Source organism: Heterodontus francisci, chromosome 14 (assembly GCF_036365525.1).
Source record: "Heterodontus francisci isolate sHetFra1 chromosome 14, sHetFra1.hap1, whole genome shotgun sequence".
In the NCBI taxonomy this organism is placed as follows: Eukaryota; Metazoa; Chordata; class Chondrichthyes; order Heterodontiformes; family Heterodontidae; genus Heterodontus; species Heterodontus francisci.
Window position 1 is genome coordinate 21,965,671 of NC_090384.1, and position 23,035 is coordinate 21,988,705.

General features: G+C 44.7%; 1 protein-coding gene across 2 annotated transcripts in view; it reads left to right on the forward strand.

Moving 5' to 3' along the window:
• LOC137376944 (CD82 antigen-like) overlaps positions 1-8,944 on the forward strand; it is a 199,176-nt gene extending 190,232 nt beyond the window's left edge. For both annotated transcript variants that reach the window (XM_068045912.1, XM_068045913.1), the window contains exon 9: positions 5,930-8,944. In XM_068045912.1, the coding sequence (XP_067902013.1) occupies positions 5,930-6,007 (78 nt within the window). In that variant the 3' untranslated portion in view covers positions 6,008-8,944. The remainder of the gene's footprint in view (positions 1-5,929) is intronic.
• The last annotated feature ends 14,091 nt before the right edge of the window (positions 8,945-23,035 follow it).

Here is a 23,035-nt window from a genome sequence, read left to right on the forward strand (position 1 = left end):
CACCAGGACAACCTCCTACACTCTACCTATCACACTCGGGTACCTATACACCAGGACAACCTCCTACACTGTACCTATCACACCCGGGTACCTATACACCAGGACAACCTCCCACACTGTACCTATCACACCCGGGTACCTATACACCAGGAGAACCTTATACACTGTACCTATCACACCTGGGTACATATACACCAGGAGAACCTCCTTCACTGTACCTATCACACCCGGGTACCTATACACCAGGAGAACCTCCTACACTGCACCTATCACACCCGGGTACCTATACACCAGGAGAACTTTATACACTGTACCTATCACACCCGGGTACCTATACACCAGGAGAACCTTATACACTGTACCTATCACACCCGGGTACCTGTACACCAGGAGAACCTCCTACACTGTACCTATCACACCCGGGTACCTATACACCAGGAGAACCTCCTTCACTGTACCTATCACACCCGGGTACCTGTACACCAGGAGAACCTCCTTCACTGTACCTATCACACCTGGGTACCTATACACCAGGACAACCTCCTACACTGTACCTATCACACCCGGGTACCTGTACACCAGGAGAACCTCCTTCACTGTACCTATCACACTCGGGTACCTGTACACCAGGAGAACCTCCTACACTGCACCTATCACACCCGGGTACCTATACACCAGGAGAACCTTATACACTGTACCTATCACACCCGGGTACCTATACACCAGGAGAACCTTATACACTGTACCTATCACACCCGGGTACCTATACACCAGGAGAACCTTATACACTGTACCTATCACACCCGGGTACCTGTACACCAGGAGAACCTCCTACACTGTACCTATCACACCCGGGTACCTGTACACCAGGAGAACCTCCTACACTGTACCTATCACACCCGGGTACCTATACACCAGGAGAACCTCCTACACTGCACCTATCACACCCGGGTACCTATACACCAGGAGAACCTCCTACACTGTACCTATCACACCCGGGTACCTATACACCAGGAGAACCTTATACACTGTACCTATCACACCCGGGTACCTGTACACCAGGAGAACCTCCTTCACTGTACCTATCACACCCGGGTACCTGTACACCAGGAGAACCTCCTACACTGTACCTATCACACCCGGGTACCTGCACACCAGGAGAACCTCCTTCACTGTACCTATCACACCCGGGTACCTGTACACCAGGAGAACCTCCTTCACTATACCTATCACACCCGGGTACCTGTACACCAGGAGAACCTCCTTCACTGTACCTATCACACCCGGGTACCTGTACACCAGGAGAACCTCCTTCACTATACCTATCACACCCGGGTACCTGTACACCAGGAGAACCTCCTTCACTGTACCTATCACACTCGGGTACCTATACACCAGGACAACCTCCTACACTGTACCTATCACACTCGGGTACCTGTACACCAGGACAACCTCCTACACTGTACCTATCACACCTGGGTACCTGTACACCAGGAGAACCTCCTACACTCTACCTATCACACCCGGGTACCTGTACACCAGGAGAACCTCCTTCACTGTACCTATCACACCCGGGTACCTGTACACCAGGAGAACCTCCTTCACTGTACCTATCACACCCGGGTACCTATACACCAGGACAACCTCCTACACTGTACCTATCACACCCGGGTACCTGTACACCAGGAGAACCTCCTTCACTGTACCTATCACACCCGGGTACCTGTACACCAGGAGAACCTCCTTCACTGTACCTATCACACCCGGGTACCTATACACCAGGACAACCTCCTACACTGTACCTATCACACTCGGGTACCTATACACCAGGAGAACCTCCTACACTGTACCTATCACACCTGGGTACCTATACACCAGGAGAACATCCGACACTGTACCTAACACACCCGGGTACCTGTACACCAGGAGAACCTCCTACACTGTACCTATCACACCCGGGTACCTGTACACCAGGAGAACCTCCTACACTGTACCTATCACACCCGGGTACCTATACACCAGGAGAACCTCCTACACTGTACCTATCACACCTGGGTACCTATACACCAGGACAACCTCCTTCACTGTACCTATCACACCCGGGTACCTATACACCAGGAGAACCTCCTTCACTGTACCTATCACACCCGGGTACCTATACACCAGGAGAACCTCCTACACTGTACCTATCACACCTGGGTACCTATACACCAGGACAACCTCCTACACTGTACCTATCACACCCGGGTACCTATACACCAGGACAACCTCCTACACTGTACCTATCACACCCGGGTACCTGTACACCAGGAGAACCTCCTTCACTGTACCTATCACACCCGGGTACCTATACACCAGGACAACCTCCTACACTGTACCTATCACACCCGGGTACCTGTACACCAGGAGAACCTCCTTCACTGTACCTATCACACCCGGGTACCTATACACCAGGACAACCTCCTACACTGTACCTATCACACCCGGGTACCTATACACCAGGACAACCTCCTACACTGTACCTATCACACCCGGGTACCTGTACACCAGGAGAACCTCCTTCACTGTACCTATCACACCCGGGTACCTATACACCAGGAGAACCTCCTACACTGTACCTATCACACCCGGGTACCTGTACACCAGGAGAACCTCCTTCACTGTACCTATCACACCCGGGTACCTGTACACCAGGAGAACCTCCTACACTGTACCTATCACACCTGGGTACCTATACACCAGGACAACCTCCTTCACTGTACCTATCACACCCGGGTACCTATACACCAGGAGAACCTCCTACACTGTACCTATCACACCTGGGTACCTATACACCAGGACAACCTCCTACACTGTACCTATCACACCCGGGTACCTATACACCAGGACAACCTCCTACACTGTACCTATCACACCCGGGTACCTGTACACCAGGAGAACCTCCTTCACTGTACCTATCACACCCGGGTACCTATACACCAGGAGAACCTCCTACACTGTACCTATCACACCCGGGTACCTGTACACCAGGAGAACCTCCTTCACTGTACCTATCACACCCGGGTACCTGTACACCAGGAGAACCTCCTACACTGTACCTATCACACCTGGGTACCTATACACCAGGACAACCTCCTTCACTGTACCTATCACACCCGGGTACCTATACACCAGGAGAACCTCCTACACTGTACCTATCACACCTGGGTACCTATACACCAGGACAACCTCCTACACTGTACCTATCACACCCGGGTACCTATACACCAGGACAACCTCCTACACTGTACCTATCACACCCGGGTACCTGTACACCAGGAGAACCTCCTTCACTGTACCTATCACACCCGGGTACCTATACACCAGGACAACCTCCTACACTGTACCTATCACACTCGGGTACCTATACACCAGGAGAACCTCCTACACTGTACCTATCACACCTGGGTACCTATACACCAGGAGAACATCCGACACTGTACCTAACACACCCGGGTACCTGTACACCAGGAGAACCTCCTACACTGTACCTATCACACCCGGGTACCTGTACACCAGGAGAACCTCCTACACTGTACCTATCACACCCGGGTACCTATACACCAGGAGAACCTCCTACACTGTACCTATCACACCTGGGTACCTATACACCAGGACAACCTCCTTCACTGTACCTATCACACCCGGGTACCTATACACCAGGAGAACCTCCTACACTGTACCTATCACACCTGGGTACCTATACACCAGGACAACCTCCTTCACTGTACCTATCACACCCGGGTACCTGTACACCAGGAGAACCTCCTACACTGTACCTATCACACCCGGGTACCTATACACCAGGAGAACCTCCTACACTGTACCTATCACACCCGGGTACCTGTACACCAGGAGAACCTCCTTCACTGTACCTATCACACCTGGGTACCTACACACCAGGAGAACCTCCTACACTGTACCTATCACACCCGGGTACCTATACACCAGGACAACCTCCTACACTGTACCTATCACACCCGGGTACCTGTACACCAGGAGAACCTCCTTCACTGTACCTATCACACTCGGGTACCTATACACCAGGACAACCTCCTACACTGTACCTATCACACCTGGGTACCTATACACCAGGACAACCTCCTACACTGTACCTATCACACCCGGGTACCTATACACCAGGACAACCTCCTACACTGTACCTATCACACCCGGGTACCTGTACACCAGGAGAACCTCCTTCACTGTACCTATCACACTCGGGTACCTGTACACCAGGAGAACCTCCTTCACTGTACCTATCACACCTGGGTACCTATACACCAGGACAACCTCCTTCACTGTACCTATCACACTCGGGTACCTGTACACCGGGAGAACCTCCTTCACTGTACCTAACATACCCGGGTACCTGTACACCAGGAGAACCTCCTTCACTGTACCTATCACACCCGGGTACCTGTACACCAGGAGAACCTCCTTCACTGTACCTATCACACCTGGGTACCTATACACCAGGACAACCTCCTACACTGTACCTATCACACCCGGGTACCTGTACACCAGGAGAACCTCCTTCACTGTACCTATCACACTCGGGTACCTGTACACCAGGAGAACCTCCTTCACTGTACCTATCACACCTGGGTACCTATACACCAGGACAACCTCCTTCACTGTACCTATCACACCCGGGTACCTGTACACCAGGAGAACCTCCTACACTGTACCTATCACACCTGGGTACCTATACACCAGGACAACCTCCTACACTGTACCTATCACACTCGGGTACCTATACACCAGGAGAACCTCCTTCACTGTACCTATCACACCCGGGTACCTATACACCAGGACAACCTCCTACACTGTACCTATCACACTCGAGTACCTATACACCAGGAGAACATCCGACACTGTACCTAACACACCCGGGTACCTGTACACCAGGAGAACCTCCTACACTGTACCTATCACACCCGGGTACCTATACACCAGGAGAACATCCGACACTGTACCTAACACACCCGGGTACCTGTACACCAGGAGAACCTCCTACACTGTACCTATCACACCCGGGTACCTATACACCAGGAGAACCTCCTACACTGTACCTATCACACTCGGGTACCTGTACACCAGGACAACCTTCTACACTGTACCTATCACACCCGGGTACCTATACACCAGGAGACTTATGTACACTTCCCCCACCACAGCCGGCAAAGTTACATTAGGGGGAACCATTAAATTACACCTAGCACACCCGAACTATCTGGACGGTACACCTATATCCTTTGGACTCTGTGACTCTTACTGTTGCTTGAGCAGTTGCAGTGGTAATATCATCCATGTCTTCTGCTCTTCTTGTAAAGGCAGTCCATATATCTCAATGTCAACAGAAATAGCAAGTGTCAAAATTTGCCCCACATCTAATACAATTCCTTTTTCAGTTACCCAGCGGAAACTTTCCAAATCTGATCATGATTCAACTGATAAAACTTCTCTTCTGCACTTCCCAACAATCTCTCTTCTGACAGTCAATAACCTACAGTTAGTCTAAGCTTATACTGCTGTGTTGTATTGAGCACTAAATTATCAGAGGTGCTGTCCTTTGGTTGAATTGTTACACCGAAACCTCATTTGCTTGTTATAAAGGCCATTCACGATTTCATGGCACTACTTGAAGAGCAGGGAGTTCTCCCAGTGGCCTGGCCAACACTGATCCCTCAACCAATGCCATCAAAGACCTGTCATTCATTTCATTGCTTTTGTAGAACGTTGCTAGTTTATAATAGTTAAAGTTTTCTACGTAGATCATTGCAATTGCAGAGTATTTAATTGTATGAGACTCCTTAAGATGTGGAAGTTGTCATATAAATGTCAGTTTTCATTCTGGTAAAAAATATTGTATTTTCTATTTTTGCAGTTGCTCGGAATGGTCCTCTCAATGTGCTTGTGCAAGAAAGTGCAACAAGAAGACTATAGTAAAGTTTCTAAGGACTGAGGTATTTGGGTGGCTCTTGACCTGCACACCAAAGGCACATCCTGATGTGCATATGTCGTATGAGAGATCAATCGCAATACAAAGAATTTGATTGTTCTAACTATGTATTCGCTTTACTGCTTGTTAACTTTGCCTTATATGCTTCAGCACTTTGGTACTATTATTAAAACTGTTGATCAGTATACAATTTGAAAAGATTACATTTTCTACTTTAGAGAACTTTTAGCATGGTATCTTTTTAGGAAGGAATTGTTATAGAGGTTTGACCATGCATTTTTAAAAATTCTTTCATGGGATGCGGGCGTCGCTGGCTAGACCAACATTTATTGCCCATCCCTAATTGCCCTTCAGAAGGTGGTGGTGAGCTGCCTTCTTGAATCGCTGCAGTCATTAGGGTGTAGGTACACCCACAGTGCTGTTAAAAAAGGGAGTTCCAGGATTTTAACTCAGCGACAGAGAAGGAATGATGATATAGTTCCAAGTCAGGATGGTGTGTGGCTTGGAGGGGAACTTGCAGGTGATGGTGTTTCCATTCGTCTGCTGCCCTTGTCCATCTAGGTGGTAGAGGTTGCAGGTTTGGAAGGTGCTGTCGAAGTAAGCTTGGCAAGTTGCAGCAGTGCATCTTGTAGATGGTACACACTACTGCCACTGTGCGCCGGTGGAGAGAGTGAATGTTTAATGTGGTGGATGAGGTACCGATCAAGTGGGCTGCTTTGTCCTGCATGGTGTCGAGCTTCTTGAGAGTTGTTGGAGCTGCACCCATCCAGGCAAGTAGAGAGGTATTCCATCACAATCCTGACTTGTCGATGGTGGACAGGCTTTGGGGAGGCAGAAGGTAAGTTACTTGCTGTAGAATCCACAGCCTCTGACCTGCTCTTGTAGCCACAGTATTTATGTGGCTGGTCCAGTTCAGTTTCTGGTCAATGGTAGCCTCCAGGATGTTGATAGTGAGGGAGTCAGCGATGGTAATGCCATTGAATGTCAAGGAGAGATGGCTAGATTCTACCTTGTTGCCTGGTTATTGCCTGGCACTTGTGTGGTGAAAATGTTACTTGCCACTCATTAGCCCAAGCCTAAATATTGACCAGGTCTTGCTGCATATGGACATGGACTGCTTCTGTATCTGAGGCGTCATGAATGGTGCTGAACGTTGTGCAATCATCTGCGAACATCCCCATTTCTAACCTAAGGTTAGAAGGTCATTGATGAAGTAGTTGAAGATGGTTGGGCCTAGGACACTGCCCTGAGAAACTCCTGTAGTGATCTCCTGGGTCTGAGATGATTGACCTGCAACAACCACAACCATTTTCCTTTGTGCTAGGTATGACCCCCAACCAATGGAGGGTTTTCTCCCTGAGTCCCATTGACTTCAATTTTGCTGTTGCCGCGTAGATGTCAGTGTGGTAGCTGTACTGGAACAGCTTGGCTAGGGGCGCAGCAAGTTCTGGACCACAAGTCTTCAGTACTATTGCCAGAATGTTGTCAGGGCCCACAGCCTTTGCAGTATCCAGTGCCTTCAGCTGTTTCTTGATAACATGTGGAGTGAATCGAACTGGCTGAAGCATTTGTGATACTGGGGACTTCAGGAGGAGGCCAATATGGATCATCCACTCGGCACATCTGGCTGAAGATATTTGCAAATGCTTTAGTAATGTCTTTTGCAGTGATGTGCTGGACTCCCCCATCATTGAGGATGGGAATATTTGGGGAGCCTCCCCCCCCTGTTAGTTGTTTAAATGTCCAGCACCATTCATGACTGGATGTGGCAGGACTGCAAAGCTTTGATCTGATCCTTTGTTTGTGGGATTGCTTTGCTCCATTGCATCCTTGCTACCTCGGTGCTTCTTCCAAGTGGTGTTCAACATGGCGGAGTACTGATTCATTAGCTGAAGGAAGGCGGTAAGTGGTAATCAGCAGGAGGTTTCCTTGCCCATCTTTGACCTAATGTCCTGAGACTTCATGGGGTCTGGAGTCAATGTTGAGAATGCCCAGGCCACTCCCTGCTGACTGTATACCACTATGCCACCACCTCTGCCAATGGGACAGCACATACCCAGGGATGGTGATGGAGGATTCTGGGATACTGGCTGTGAGGTATCATTCGTTGAGTATGACTACGTCAGGCTATTGCTTGACTAGTCTGTGCGGCACCTCTCCCAATTTTTGCACCTGACCCCAGATGTTCGTGAGGAGGACTTTGCAGGGTCGACAGGGCAGGGTGTGATGTTGTCATTTCTGGTGCCTAGGTGGAAGCTGGATGGTTCATCTGGCTTGATTTGACTTTTCTGTAGCGGTTTGGTACAACTGAGTGGCGTGCTAGGCCTTTTCAGAGAGCAGTTAATGATCTCACACACAGCCACACACACAGCCACACACACACACATCAGACTGGGTAAGGATGGCAGATGTCCGTCCTGAAAGGGCATTAGTGAGTCAGATGGGTTTTTACAAAAATCCAATAGATTTATGGTCACCATTATTCCCGATTTATTAATTAATTGAATTTATATTCCACCAGCTGTGTGGTGGGACTTGAACTCATGTCCCCAGACGTTAGTTAGGTCCTCTGGATTACTAGTCTTGTGACATTACCACTACACCACCATCCCCATATAATCGTTATCCCAGGTTTTTGTTAAGTCTCTATTTCAAGTTGGGATATTAAAAGTTTAAAATCATGGAATGTGCCTTTGGAATATGTGTGGTGTAGTGCCGCAGTGTGACTGCTCCACTCTCCAGTCAGAAAGGGCCTGTGTTTTACTGATGTTCCTGCTCTTCCCTGTATCCTGTCCAAAGGCTTCAGTGAATCGTTTTTCTGTGGAACATCAATTTTCTGCCTTTTGTAAAAAAGTATTTTGAATAATTGTCTTATAAATATACCACAAATTTTAGGAATTTTCCTGTCTTCCAGCCTCAATAAATATTTTTCAAAAAACATACCATGAACTTGGAACTGGGTTTCTTTTTAATGAACAATTCAGTTTTGCTGCTTCATTTTATGGGAAAATACTTGTACATTTATAAAGATTTGTTGATAAAATTGTTGTGAAATTGGGTGAGAAGAGCTGGATAAGAATTGAAAGGTTGGATTCATTTTGTGACACCGAGTGAATTTTGTGAAGTGGGTCAAATGGATCAAGTCTCAGGTGGGAAACATTTAGGAAGCAGTGATCATTATATTATATGGTTTAGGTTAACTATGGAAAAGGGCAATAGCAATCTCAAGTAAAAATACCTACTTGGAGGTGGGCCAATTTCAGTGGGGTGAGAATGGATCCATACCCGGGTAAATTGGAGACAAAACTGTAACGGAACAATGGGCTGCCTTTAAAGAGGAAATGGTTTGGGTCTTGTTGAGGTAGATTTCCATGAAGAGGAAAGGTAGGGCAACCAAAACCAGAGCTCCCTGGATAAGATAGAGTAAAACGAAGCGGAAAAAGGGGGCATATGGCAGATGTCAGGTTAATGTCAGGTTGAGAACAAGACTGAATATAAAAAGTTCAGAGAGGAAGTGAAGAAGGAACTAAGAGAGGCAGAGGGAGAGAGTTAGAGTGACTTTTTGGTTCTGCTCACCTCTCTAGTCTTTTCATCAATTTACATAAATGTAGATATGTGTGAGCTCATGTTTACAGCTAAAACAAAGTGTCAAACGTTTGATGTATGAAGATGCTGTAACATCCTGTCAGAGCCCAGTGTCACATGAGAAATGCTGCAGAGAGAGTTGTAAGACCACCCTGGAGAAATGCTCATGTGTTCAGCGTGACCACCATGAAATGCCCATATATCCTTCTGGTCTTTTCTGGTCTTTTAATTTCTGGGAAGGTGTAGTCAGTTGGGCGATATATTTGTAATGACACTGTAGTCCTTCTGTCCACTTGCTGCTGTTGCATTCCACACATTTGTGGAAACCTAGTTCATGTGCCTTTTGCAGGCTTTTTGAATTGCAGGTCAGCTCATCCCACCAAGGGAAGAAAAGGTAGTGAATTAAAAAGCTAGGTGACAGTAGAAGAGCCTGAGAGGACACACAGACTGATGGACTTAACGATAAGGGTCTCCATGGCTCTGACTTGCAATTCCATATAAAATCAAACCATTAGACAGTTAACAATTTTACAGCCCATGGATACATTTAATTTTCTAAGCATTGGATGATCTTTGTCATGACTTATGCAGCCTCCAAAGGCTGTGCAATTACAACTATTTTGACAACTCTTCTTAATAATGAGGCTCTGCTATTTATTGCCCTTTCATAATAAACTAAGAAGCTCTGGGTGAAGGAATGCTGCTAATGTACTGACTAACACAAATGTGGAAATGTCACAATGTCTGTAGTGTATTTTTGGAATTGTCTGGGGCAAGCTCGTGTTTCATCCCATTGTCATAATGCGCTCTGTGTTTACAAATCGTCAAGCTGCCTTGGAAGAGATTTTCCAGCTGACCATGGCTCCTTTAAAGTCCTGTTCCCTTCAGTGCTGGCACTTTCAAATTGCCAGCCTGTGATTCTCTCTTTGAGTCTTATGTTTATGTCTGTCTTAGAACCAAAGTGCTTTCAATCATGGAGCCAGGGTTAAGGTTGAAAGGTTGACATTGACATCACTGGTTTGGTGGGGGTTTGCTTTAGAAGAAAAGTAAAACCAACTCTCTTGGAAGAATTATTGATCCTTGCTGGGAAAATCAAATTGCTATTTAGAAGGATTAGAGTCAGAAAAATTTTTCAGAAAAAGAGCTGTAAAAGGTTTCCATTTGGGAAGCATTGCTCTGCTTATGCTGTTGTCCAGCTCTCTAAAGAAGTTGGATTCGTAGGACAGTTACAAGTTTTTAATGAGTGACTTACTTTTAAAATAGATGACAAATCTCAGATTCTAACTTCTGACATTTCCAAAAATGCTATTTGATTCTGAGTTTTAAAAAGATACAGCCTATGGTTGTTTGAAATCTTAAACTGAGGAAAAGATTGAAATGGCAATGAATAACTGGAGAATGGGTTCAACTAATATCTTCACACACTGGCTCATCCCATTTCAGTAACCTGTGTACCACACAAGCTCAGTGAAATTCCACCAGGAAATACTTCAGGTTGGTAGAACTCAAAAGCACATCATTTCCTCCCCTTTTTTAAAAAATTGATAATGGGATGTGAGCATCACTGGTAAGGCCGGCATTTATTGCCCACCCATAATTGCCCTTGAGAAGGTGAGCCAACTCCTTGACCCACTATAGTCCATATAGTGTAGGTACACCCACTATGCTGTTAGGGAGCAAGTTCCAGGATTATAACCCAGTGACAGTGAAAGAACAGTGATCTAGTTCCAAGTTAGGATAGTGTGTGACCTGCAGAGGAACTTGAAGGTGGTGTGTTCCCATGTGCCTGCTGCCCTTGTTCTTCTAGGTGGTAGCGGCTGTGGGTTTTGAAGGTGCTACTGAAGAAGTCTTAGTGGGATTGCTGCAGTGCATCTTTTAGATGGTATACGCTGCTGCCACTGTGCGCTGGTGGTGGAGGGAGTGATTGTTTAAGGTGGGGGAGGGGAGGAAATGATGTGCTTTTGAGTTCTGCCAACCTGAAGTATTTCCTGGAGAAGCAATCAAAATTTGTCCTGGATGGTGTTGAGCTTCTTGAGTGTTTTTGTAGCTGCACTCATCCAGACAAGTGGAGAGTATTCCATTACATTTCTGCCTTATGCCTTTTAGGTGGTGGCCAGGCATTGGGGAGTCAGGAGGTGAATTACTCGTGGCAGAATTCCCAGCCTCTGACCTGCTCTTGTAGCCACAGTATTCATGTGGTTCGTCCAGTTAAGTTTCTGGTTAATGTTAACCTCGGGATGTTGATAATGGGGGAATTCAGTGACAGTGATGCCGTCGAATGTCCAGGGGAGATGGTTAGACGCTCTTGTTTGAAATGGTCATTGTCTGGCACTTGTGTGGTGTAAATGTTTCTTGCCTTTTTGCAGCCCAAGCCTGAATGCTATCTTGATCTTACTGCATGGAGGCATGGACTGCTTCATTATCTGAGGAGTTGCAAATGGAACTGAACACTATACAATCATCAGTGAATATCCTCAAATCTGACCTTATTTTGGAGGGAAGGTCATTGATGAAGCAGCTGAAGAGGTTGGGCCTAGAAACAGCTTGGCTAGGGATGTAGCTAGTTCAGGAGCACAAGTCTTCAGTATTACAGCTGGGATGTTGTCAAGGCCCGTAACCTTTGTTGTATGTATCCCATATGCTCAGCTGTTTTTTGCTATCACGTGGAGTGAATTGAATTGACTGAGGACTAGCATCTGTGAAGGTGGGAACCTCAGGAGAAGGCTGAGATGGATCATCCACTCCTGCCCTCAAGCCGATTCCGGACATAGTAGCAAACAGCTAAGACCAGTGTATCGGTTGTTTGACAATGCAGCTTGTCCTGGGCTTTTGACCTTTTAGATAATATTTACAGCACAGAAACAGCCCAAAAAAAATTCATGCTGGTGCTTAAGCTCTGTAGTATAAGGGTATCAAAAGGATAATCTTAAAAGAATGTAAAGATTACCACCCACCATGATGAGGTAAGAAATCATGTGGGAGAGATTCGAGAACAGTTACAGCATGACTTTTGAAGGAGACACACAGGCACGTGTGGAGTGTATATAGTTACTATACAATAAAGATAAATGTTCAAACAATACAGTTAAAAACCTCTCTGTCTAGACTCTATATGGTGGCAGGATAAATAACATGGTGGACGGCACTGGGATCGAAGTCCTATACCCAGAAAAGAAAATTTGAAGCAACAATCATCCTTCAGCCAGAAGAGAAGAAAATTTAAAACAAGTAACTGAAGAGAAAAAAAACAAACTACATAACTCAGAAGGTGGAGAAAAGCTTCAAAGAATGGAAGCATGGCTGAAAAGCAAGCGAGTCATTGTGCCGACGATTGAGAAATCCTGGTTATAAAACAGCCTTTGAAGAACTTAAAAAGTTAATTTTCTAAAGGCTACTGGTGAGAGCGAAGGAAAAAAAACTGGGGAAAACTCAATCCCTCACTCAGGCTGAACGCGAGAGCTAAAAGCGGGGAAACTCTGAAAAGTGCGCGAACTGAAAAAAAAGTCCAATAGTGAAAAAAAGTGCAGGAAACCCCTGAACACAGAACAGTCTCCATTAACATAGCTAATTTGAAGAGAAAAAAATCATTAAAGCAGTCAAGCTTGAAAAAAATAAACTCTAGCTAAATAAAGCAACTGGAACTGTCTATCGAACAACTCTGTCAAGTCCAGTAGGCAGCTATGTAAATATTTCAGTGAACTGCTGAAAGAACAGGGAAATCCCTACTAGAAGTCTATAAAAAAAACAAATAGGGAACCCTGTCAAGCACCTGTAACACTGCTACACTCCATCAAAGCAAGCCAGCCTGAAAAAAGAGTTTCTTAAAGGGAACACTCTAAAAAGTCTATAAAAATTTAAAAATGGATCAAAATTTGGGAGTGCCAGAGAGTTTCAAAAGTCATGAGGGATCCAACCAGACTCGAAACTGGGTACTATGGAGGAAAAGGTTCCTCAGATACAGAATTGCATTGAAATTAGACAGCAAGTTGGAAACAGTGCAAGTGAATACATTATTATATTTAACTGGTGATGTAGCTGATGATATAATAGCAAGACAATGTATTGATGAAACATCAGCCAAATTCGGAGAAGTCTTAAACACTTGCGATTCCTACTTCAATTTATGCAGGAATAACAGACCAATCCCACGAGGTGAGAAAAGACCTTGGTACAGGAAACCTCCTATCACAGTTCAGTTCCTTCACCAGAGGGCTAAACAAGAGGCACCAGGAAGGCGGTGGGGGTGGGGTGCAGGAGAGAGCGAAAGATGCCTTTAAATGCTGCCAGGGATGTGGTGCAAAGACTTCCCACAGGCGTGAACAGTATCCTGCCAATAGACCAGAATGCTTTTATTGCAGAAAAATGCGGCATTTCAGTAGGATGTGCTGAAATAAAATCTTAACTACCTCAACCTCGAAAGGAAATGTAGTTGAGAATAAAGAGGTAAATGAAGTTACGCAACCTCTTGCAGCGGACTAATCAAAATATTTTCTGGGAGAAATCAATGATGTGAAACAGCATTTTGGTCAGCAAACGTAGATGTCAACGGACATATCACTAACTTCAAACTCGACACAGGAGCAAGTGTAACGGTCCTGTCAGATAAAGAGCCGTGGCTATCCACGCACGTTCTGCAACCAACAGAAACTCAGTTATATGGCCCTGGAGGAGTTATACTTAAAGTAAAGGGGAAGTTACAAGGCACACTTCAATATAAGGGAAAGCAGATATTAGAAACACTGTATGTCCTCAGCAATCAGGAGTTCTCACTCTTAAGTAGAAGAGCTTGTATTGACCTTCATCTTATAAAGAAAGTTGAAGAAGTTAAACAAGAAGAATCAAGGAGCTAGGATAGAGGGAGAGCCCCCCAACCTGATCTGAGCACTGCAGAGGGTCTGGATTCCGCCAGAGAGCTCGCACAATGCAGAGAGAACACCCACAACACAGCACAGTTGCCGTGCTACTCAAAGACTCATAAGAACGAGAAAGAGAAATGCAGCAAGTTCCTACAGGAGTGCTACACGGACAGAGAACTTAGGAAGAAGCAAATTCAACAAAACTGTCAGGTACACAGACAAGATCAAAGAGAACTGCTACTTTCGACCCAATTCCTTACTAGACCGTGGGAATGGTTAGTGATGGATTTATTCTTCCTTGGGGATGATTTTATCTAATTATAGTTGATTACTTTTCAAGATGGATTGAAGTTAAGTGGATGTACACAACAACAACTGAAGCAGTCATCAGGGAATCCAAAAGTCTTCCAAGGCCTTTTAAACAGTAAAAAGGTACTGAGAGGAGGGGTGGGGCCAATTAGCGACCAAAAATGGATTCATGGAGGCACAGAGCATAACTGAGGTACTAAATGAACTGGGAGAAAGAAGATTCTGCCAAAGTCATAGTGAAAGAGAGAGATACTTGAGTCACTGGATAGGCTAAAAATTGACAAAGAGAAGCTAATAGATAGCTGGTTGTACTTAAAGTTGATAAGGCAACAAGACTGGAGGTACTGGCCATAATCTTTCAATCTCCCTTAGATTCAGGGTAATACCAGAGGGCTGGAGAATTGCAAATGTTACACACTTGTTCAAAAAGGGGTGTAAGGAGAAACTCACCAATTACAGGCCAATCCGTTTAACCTCGGCAGTGCAAAAGCTTTTAGAAACGATAATTCGGGAGAAAATTACAGTCACTTGGACAAGTGTGGACTAATTAAAGAAATCCAGCGTGGATTTCTTAAAGAAAAATTGTGTTTAACTAACTTGAGTGAGTTTTTTGATGAGGTAACAGGGAGGGTTGATGAAGATAATGCAGTTGATGTGGTGTATGTGGACTTCCAAAAGGTGTTTGATAAAGTGCCGCATAATAGACTTGTTAATAAAGTTGAAGCCCATGGAATAAAGGGACAGTGGAAGCAAGAATACAAAGTTGGCTGAGTGACAGGAAACAGAGTAGTGGTGAACGGTTGCTTTTTAGACTGGAGGAAGGTATAGGGTTCCCCAGAGGTCAGTACTAGGACCACTGCTTTTCTTGATATATATTAATGACTTAGACTGGGTGTACAGGGCACAATTTCAAAATTTGCAGATGACACAAAACTTAGAAGCACTGTGAACTGTGATGATGATAGTGGCTGGTAGAATGGACAGGCACGTGGCAGGTGAGGTTTACTGCAGAGAAGCGTGGAGTGATACATTTTGTTAGGAAGAACACCAAGTGGCAATATAAACTAAGGGATACAATTCTACAGGGGATGCAGGAACAGAGAGACCTGGGGGTATGTGTGCACAAATTGTTGAAGGTGACAGGACAGGTTGAGAAAGTGGCTAAAAAGGGACCCTGGCCTCAGGTAGGTCAGGGCCAAAAGGGTCTCGTGGAGTGGGGATCATGGGGACTTGGCAGCAAGAACAGGACGGTGGCCCTTAGTGGGCCCCCCCCCTTCCTAATGCCAGGTCCCTCGTTCAGGCAGTAAGTGCCTTTTAATGAGGGACTCACTACCCACCCCCCCCACCTGGAGCCAGGAAGCAGCCGACATGGTCTATCGTGCCCTGCTTCCTGGGCGGCAACAGGGCCGCCCACTGCACGACGAATTGCGCCTGTGTTGGGAAGAGGCCCTTAATTGGTGTTTAATTTCCTGGTTAAGGGCCTCAATTGGTGGCGGGAAGGCCTGGACTAAATTTTGGCAGAGGCGGGATGGTAGTGAGAACCCCACCCCACCAATCCACCCCCGCTCACCACCATCCCATCTGTTTTTATGCTCTCCCTGCCTCTAAACCCACCGGGGGCGGGAGTGGGGAGAACATAAAATTCCCCCCGTGGAGTACAAAAACAAGGAAGTTAAGGTGATCCTTTACAAGACATTGGTTTGACCTCACTTAGAGTACTTTACACTTCAGGAAGGATGTGAAGGTTTTAGAGAGGCTGCAGAAAAGATTTACTAGAATGGTTCCAGGGATGAGGGACTTCAGTTACATGGATAGATTGGAGAAGCTGGGGCTGTTCTCCTTAGAGTAGGGAATGATGAGAGGAGATTTGATAGAAGTGTTCAAAATCATGAGGGCTCCAGACAGAATAGATAGTGAGAAACTGTTCCCATTGGCAGAGGAGTCAAGAACCAGAGGACATCAGTTTAAATTCACTGGCAAAAGAACCAAAGGCAACATGAGGAAAATCTTTTTCCGCAACGAGTGGTTAGGATTTGGACTGCACTGCCTGAGAGTGTGGTGGAGGAAGATTCAGTTATGGCTTTCAAAACGGAATTGGATAAATACCTGAACAGAAAAATTGACAGGGTTATAGGGAAAGGGCAGGCAAGTGGGACTAGCTCTTGCAGAGAGCCAGCACGGACTCGATGAGCCAAATGGCTCCTTCTGTGCTGTAACCATGCTCTGATTCTGTGAGTCTATGAACTCCCATCTACTGTCATAAATGGCACTAAAAGAACTTTGTTTGGCTTCCATTTCCCAAACAAGCCCTTGGTTTGCCTTCTGTTTCTCATGCATATGCTTAGCTTGGATCCACATTTAAGTTGGTCCCATTTTCTCAAACAGTCCATGGCTCGGCTCTAATTTTCCATACAAACATTTAGCTTGGTCCCAGTTTCTTGGCTTGGTTCCTGTTTTCCATTCAAATGCTTAGCTTGGTCCCAGTTTCTCAAACAAGTTCTTTATTTAGCTCCCACCTCTCCAACAAACGGTTGTCCTGGCTTCTATTTTCAAAATAAATACTTTGCTCCTGTTTGCCAAAAGACTGCAGACTGAACTCTGTTTTTCACTATAAATGCCAAAAAGTCAGCTTTGGGGAACTTCAAAATGTCACAGCACCAGGTGCGGTTTTTGATTTTGTTTTTATTATATACTGCCGGCACAGAGGGTAAAACCATCAGCTGCTAATCAATCATTGTTAATTATTTAAATCCAGTACAAGGAAGGGGAAATCTTCAAAACCATCACAGGAAAATAACAAAACATTTTTATATATTGATTATGTAATCCTTTTATTCCAATTGTTTCTCATCAAAATTCTTTTGACGTGCAAGTGTTCTGTTGGTTTCGGTGGATTTAAATATTAGAGAACCTACTTTCTGAATGGGTAATGAAGTTATTGACCAACTAGTGCCTGGTAATACTGAGCTTCTGTTCATATCCCACTACCCGATTTTGGTCTAGGTCTGTTTTTGGTTCGTTACAACTAGCACACACCCAATCCAAGAGGCTCAAGTATCAATAGAAATCAGTCTTCAAGCCTGGTATAATTGAGTTTCTGGTCAATGGTCAGCCTCAGGATGTTGACGTGGCTGAACAAGGGCACAGAGGGTAAACTTAGAATTGCCATTCAATGTTTTGGGGAGATGGCTATGCTGTCTCTTGATGGGTAGTCATTGCTTCCTCTCCTCCTTTATAGGAATATTTCTGGTTTGGTTCTGTGGGGGAGCCCCCCTCCCTTCTCATTTGCTGTCATGCCCATTATTGCTGATTGTTGCCAAGCTGAACTCAGTTAGGTAGGATGAGGCCCGCTCATCAAAATGGTTCCAGTGTCCTATTGGTGCCATTGGGCAGGTGGTTGTTCCACCCATTGTTCACCCAGTGTGTACCCAAACCAAATAGTAGTCCCATGGTGTTAAGATTAGTCAAAAAAGAATGGCATTTTTGACCTGTTCTTAATATTATTGTGTTCTTATGACATCTGGCAAGTGTTTTTAAAACACTCAAGTGCAAGACATAGCAACATTTACAATAACATGTTTATTAATACACTGTAAAATGCCTATTTGTAAAAGAATAAATGGACATATGGCTGTTGTGGGTGAAATAGAGCAGGCTGCATCTCCAAGTAAACTTTTTATTGGATTTTTATTGTAATCTGACCTCACACTTCCTTGGGAGTCATAAAAAATAAAATACATATAATAAGGTATCAAAACTGACATTATAAAACAACTAGGGCTAAGGAGACGGCAAGCCCAATATTGCATAGATCATTCTGGAGCCAAAGCTTACAAGTCCCAGCAGGATTCCCAATCATCTATTCCAGCCCGAATCCCTGATGGAGCAGTACAGTCAGGAAATCTGTCTGCAACATCAATGCAGTAGAACAGTACAGCTGGCACAGATATAAATGAAACAGATTTTCTCTGGCATATCAAAAGACTTTAGCTGTTATTTTGGAAAGCATTTTCATTCTTTCTTTAAAGACGTTCATAAGTCTATTCCATTTTTTTGGCCACAGGCTGCTGCTTTTAAGGTCCAGATATAAACAAAAATTATAAATAATAACAATCCACTAAACAAATTAAAACTCAACATATTTGCACAAGGTATCTTTATAACATCAGCTGATTATTGTACAACAAATTTGCTGAATACCTTTTGGATTCTAGAAGTAGAGAAATTTACAATGGTGAAAGAAAAGCAGCTCTGGTTTTTCTGCAGAAATTACATCGTCCGTGAAGACATCAATAATATGCACAATGCCAATATAAATGTACTGTATTGGCTCCGTTGAATAGAGCCTTCATCTGTAAAAATGGAAAGCAAAACTTGAGAATTACTGTGAAAGATTCACTGAAACTGAATTGTCTTAAGATTGAAAATTTTAGGGGGAAGCCATTAAGCCCTCTGAATTTCAGCTGCTCTCAGGATTGTTTAAAACATCCTATTTTCTTACTTTCTCCGTAGAACCTTTAATATGCTTCAAAAAATTATCAAGTACCCTTTTAAATGCTGAGGGTGAAATTGGCCTTGGCAGTAAGCACAAAATATGTGACAGCAAATCAGAAGACTGTTCTACATTCTGCTCTGTTTTCTCTTCCAATGGCTGCTGATTTAATATCATCCATTTTGCACTCCTGCCCGAGAACAATAACCCACTCCCACCCATATTCAATTTTGTATTTTTCCAATTCTGATAAAGCTTTGCATGAAAACGTTTCTGTTAATCTGGTGCAATCAAGTGCATATCTGGAAATTAAGGGGTAGAGTTTCAACCTGCCACCCAGGTATAAAACTGACCTTGCAGATGAAGTACAAACTGCTGAATTTTGATTTTCATAGATTTCAAAACAGGTAAGCGATCAGCAATGTCTGGGTGGCAAACAGAAAATCTAGTCCTAAGTCTCAATTTACAATATATCAACAGATGAAAATAATCTATCCAAGATAACCTTATCTAATCTGTATAGAATTTTCAAAGAATCCATCAAATCCCCCGAGTTGCTATAATCTTTCTTTGTAACTCATTGGCCTCATTCCTGGGCCGCCTTCTGGTAAATCTGCATGCTCCTTCTCCAGGGTAATTATATGCTTTCCTATAGCAAGGAACCCAAAACTGCAAACAGTACACAGCTGCAGAATGATCACAACCTCCCTAACTCTGTATTCAACCCCTCTCCATGTCAACGCCAAAACCATTTGCCTTCTCAGATGTTTTAATTTGTCTTCCCATTTTACATATTTTGCAACTAGACTTTTTTCATCACTACATTTTGCAATAAACATTAACAAATTACACTTACATAGCACTCCTAATGTAGAAAAGCATACCAAAGTGTTTCTCAGTGGCATAAACCAAAGAAGGTGATATTGGCCTGGATTTTAGCCTGGAGGTCAGTTCTGTGTGGAGTGGGAGGGTGGATGTGGCTGTTAGGACAGGTGACCATGAGCTTGGTCAAACAGGTAGGTTTTAAGGAACATCTTAAAGGAGGAGAGAGAGAGAGGTAGAGAGGATTTATCCTTAGGCCCCTTTGTCTATATCTTTCCCTTTGGATGAGCCACAATTTTTAAAAGTTAAACATTAGGAAGACCAAAGCCATTGTCTTTGGCTTCTGTCACAAACTCCGTATCCTTGTTGTGAGGTCAGAAATAAGGGGTTTCTTGAATGTCCTGAATAATTTAAGTGCAGACGTGTTTTGATTTCTTTTCTGTAGGGTTCCCACCCACAGGCAGCCTGATTAACAGGCTGAAGGCCTTTTGAACGGGAAGCTCACGAAAGCAGGTAGGTATACTCGGGAGTAAAAGAGATTGTGCCAGGTCCCGATCACAGGATTGGGGAACCAATTGTGGGGGAGGGTTTGGATTGTGGTGGGGGGGGGAGGTGGGTTCAAATCATAAGGGTGCTGTCTAGATCACAGAGGGGTGAGGGTGTTTACTGGCTAGCTTGTGGGGCCTGGAAGGAACACTCCTGCTCCTCCAAGCCCATAAGCAGTGCTGAAAAGGCATTTACTTCACGGATTCAGCCCTTCTCAGCTCCTTTAAGCTTCCAAGTTTCCAAAGGCTCAGGTTACAATAGAACGATTGTTAAAGTGAAGGCATGCATCCTCATTATAACATTTAAATGACCAACCCACTTTCAGTAAGTGGATTGGTCGCCCGGCCCTTGTCCCTCCTGCATTAAAACTGGAAGTGGGTGGGTTCAGTTCCTGTTCCAGATATTTTCCATTCTAACTTCTGAAATGACTCGAACCCATCCATTTTTGAGAGTTTTGATTCAGCCCATTAGAAGGGATGTTGGGAAGCTTGGTTAAGCAGGTGAGTTTTAAGAAGGGTCTTAGAAGACGAGTTTAAAAGTGGAGGGATTAGGGAGAGAATTCCAGAGTGTTGGGCCTAAGTGGCTGAAAGTACAGCCATGTTGGGGTGAAGTGGGGGTGTTGGGGGGAACGGATTAAGTTGCAGAAGTCAAAGAAATAGAAAGTTTGGTCAATGGAAGGTTGTAGGGCTAGATGACATTAGAGGTAGTGAGGGGCAAGTTCGCAAGGAAATTTAAAGAGGAGAATGGGAATTTTAAATTTGAGGCATTGGGGAACCAGAAGCCAACTTAGATTGGCAAAGACAGGAGTGAGCAGGATTTGGTGTGGGATAGGATATTGGCAGCAAAGGTTTTGACCAGCTGAAATTTACAATGGTTGAAGAATAGGAGGCCAACTCGAACATTAGAATAGTCTAGTCTTGAAGTGACAAAGACCTGGATGAAGTTTCAACACCAGATGAGCATTGGATATATGCTGAGGCTTCTGATTGAGCAAAATCATGAGTAAATTGGAGCACCATTGCAGGTCTTAAAGGTATCTGACTCCTTAAAAGAACTAGAGATCCATGGGTGTTTTGAAGAATCTGTGGAGGAAGCAAAGTTAACTGAGCCAAGACTAATGTTGGCAGCCTGGAGCTTGTAGCAAGAGATCAGAGAGTGCTATTGTTTAGTTTATTCTGCCAGCAGATCAAGGAGAAGGAATTGGTGCTGGATTTTGTGTAGGAGGTGGGGCTCCCGACGCCGGGCTGAAAAGGTGGGTAAACCTCGCCTCTGCATTTTTGCCTCTGGCAGGAAGACCATCGTCGGCCTATTTCACCCCCAGGATGATTGCTGGGTGACACGGAGGTGAAGGGCCCTCCGCCCCACCTCCCACTCCCCCCCACCCCCCCCCCCCCCCAACACGTCGCAATACTCCAAGCACCCCTGCCTCAGTTCTTGCCTCGGGGGAGGTGCCGGGAAAATCCAGCCCTTATCATTGCTTTATCCTGACTCACTGTCAAACAGGAGGGCTGGTAGCATAAGGGTCCCCTACTTTGTTGATGAATTCATTGAACAACATCTGTAGGAAGTGGAGCAAAGGAAGAATGCCTTGTTGATTTGACTTGAAAATAAAGTGCACTCAAGCCTGTGTCACAAAGAGCAGAGCAGGAGGCAGCTGAAACCATAAACAGCAGCAGTGTCCACAGGGCATACATACAATACAGAAAGAAATTTATTGATCTCACCATATAAAGCTGTATGTGAGCCCCTTGGTAACAACCTAGTGCATTACATTATCACAATACACTCCCTAAAGTTAGATAATGTAATAAGTCGACAAAGTCTCCCATCCATATCTTCCCAAGTCAATAATCTCCATTTATTGATTCCACAAAGGTATCTGGATGGATCTAATTCATGAAAGAACCATAAGCAGCAACATTTGCAACTTGACAATAATATCTTAATATATAGAGAGGAGCCTCAGCTAATGTTGAAGGCAGACAGTAATAAAAGTCTCAATGTTTCTTTAAGAGATTCAATTTAATAGAAAGCAAGCTAGCAGAACTCGAGGAGGGCCTGATACAATCCAGGAAATCTCCTAGTGTGAAGAAAGAGCTATCAAATTGCAGGAAGGAACTTGACAGACATGGCAGAGGATGGTGAACTTGCCTCAAATGAGATTTTCTTTGATTCCTTTCCCTCCCAATTCATCAAGTCCAGGACAGCAATGATCGTGAGTTACAGCAGGAGGTATTAGAGGAGACAACTCATTGGATGGATAGAGCACCTCCTCTGGCAGCTGCAAGACCTCCAAGATCCTGCTTTCAAACAATGAGTATTTTTAAAGCACAACAGACTGCTAGACGCCTGGGTGATGTGCCTAAGTGCTTCCCTGAAAAGGCAAGCAATGTGGAATACTGCTGCACAGATGATGAAAAC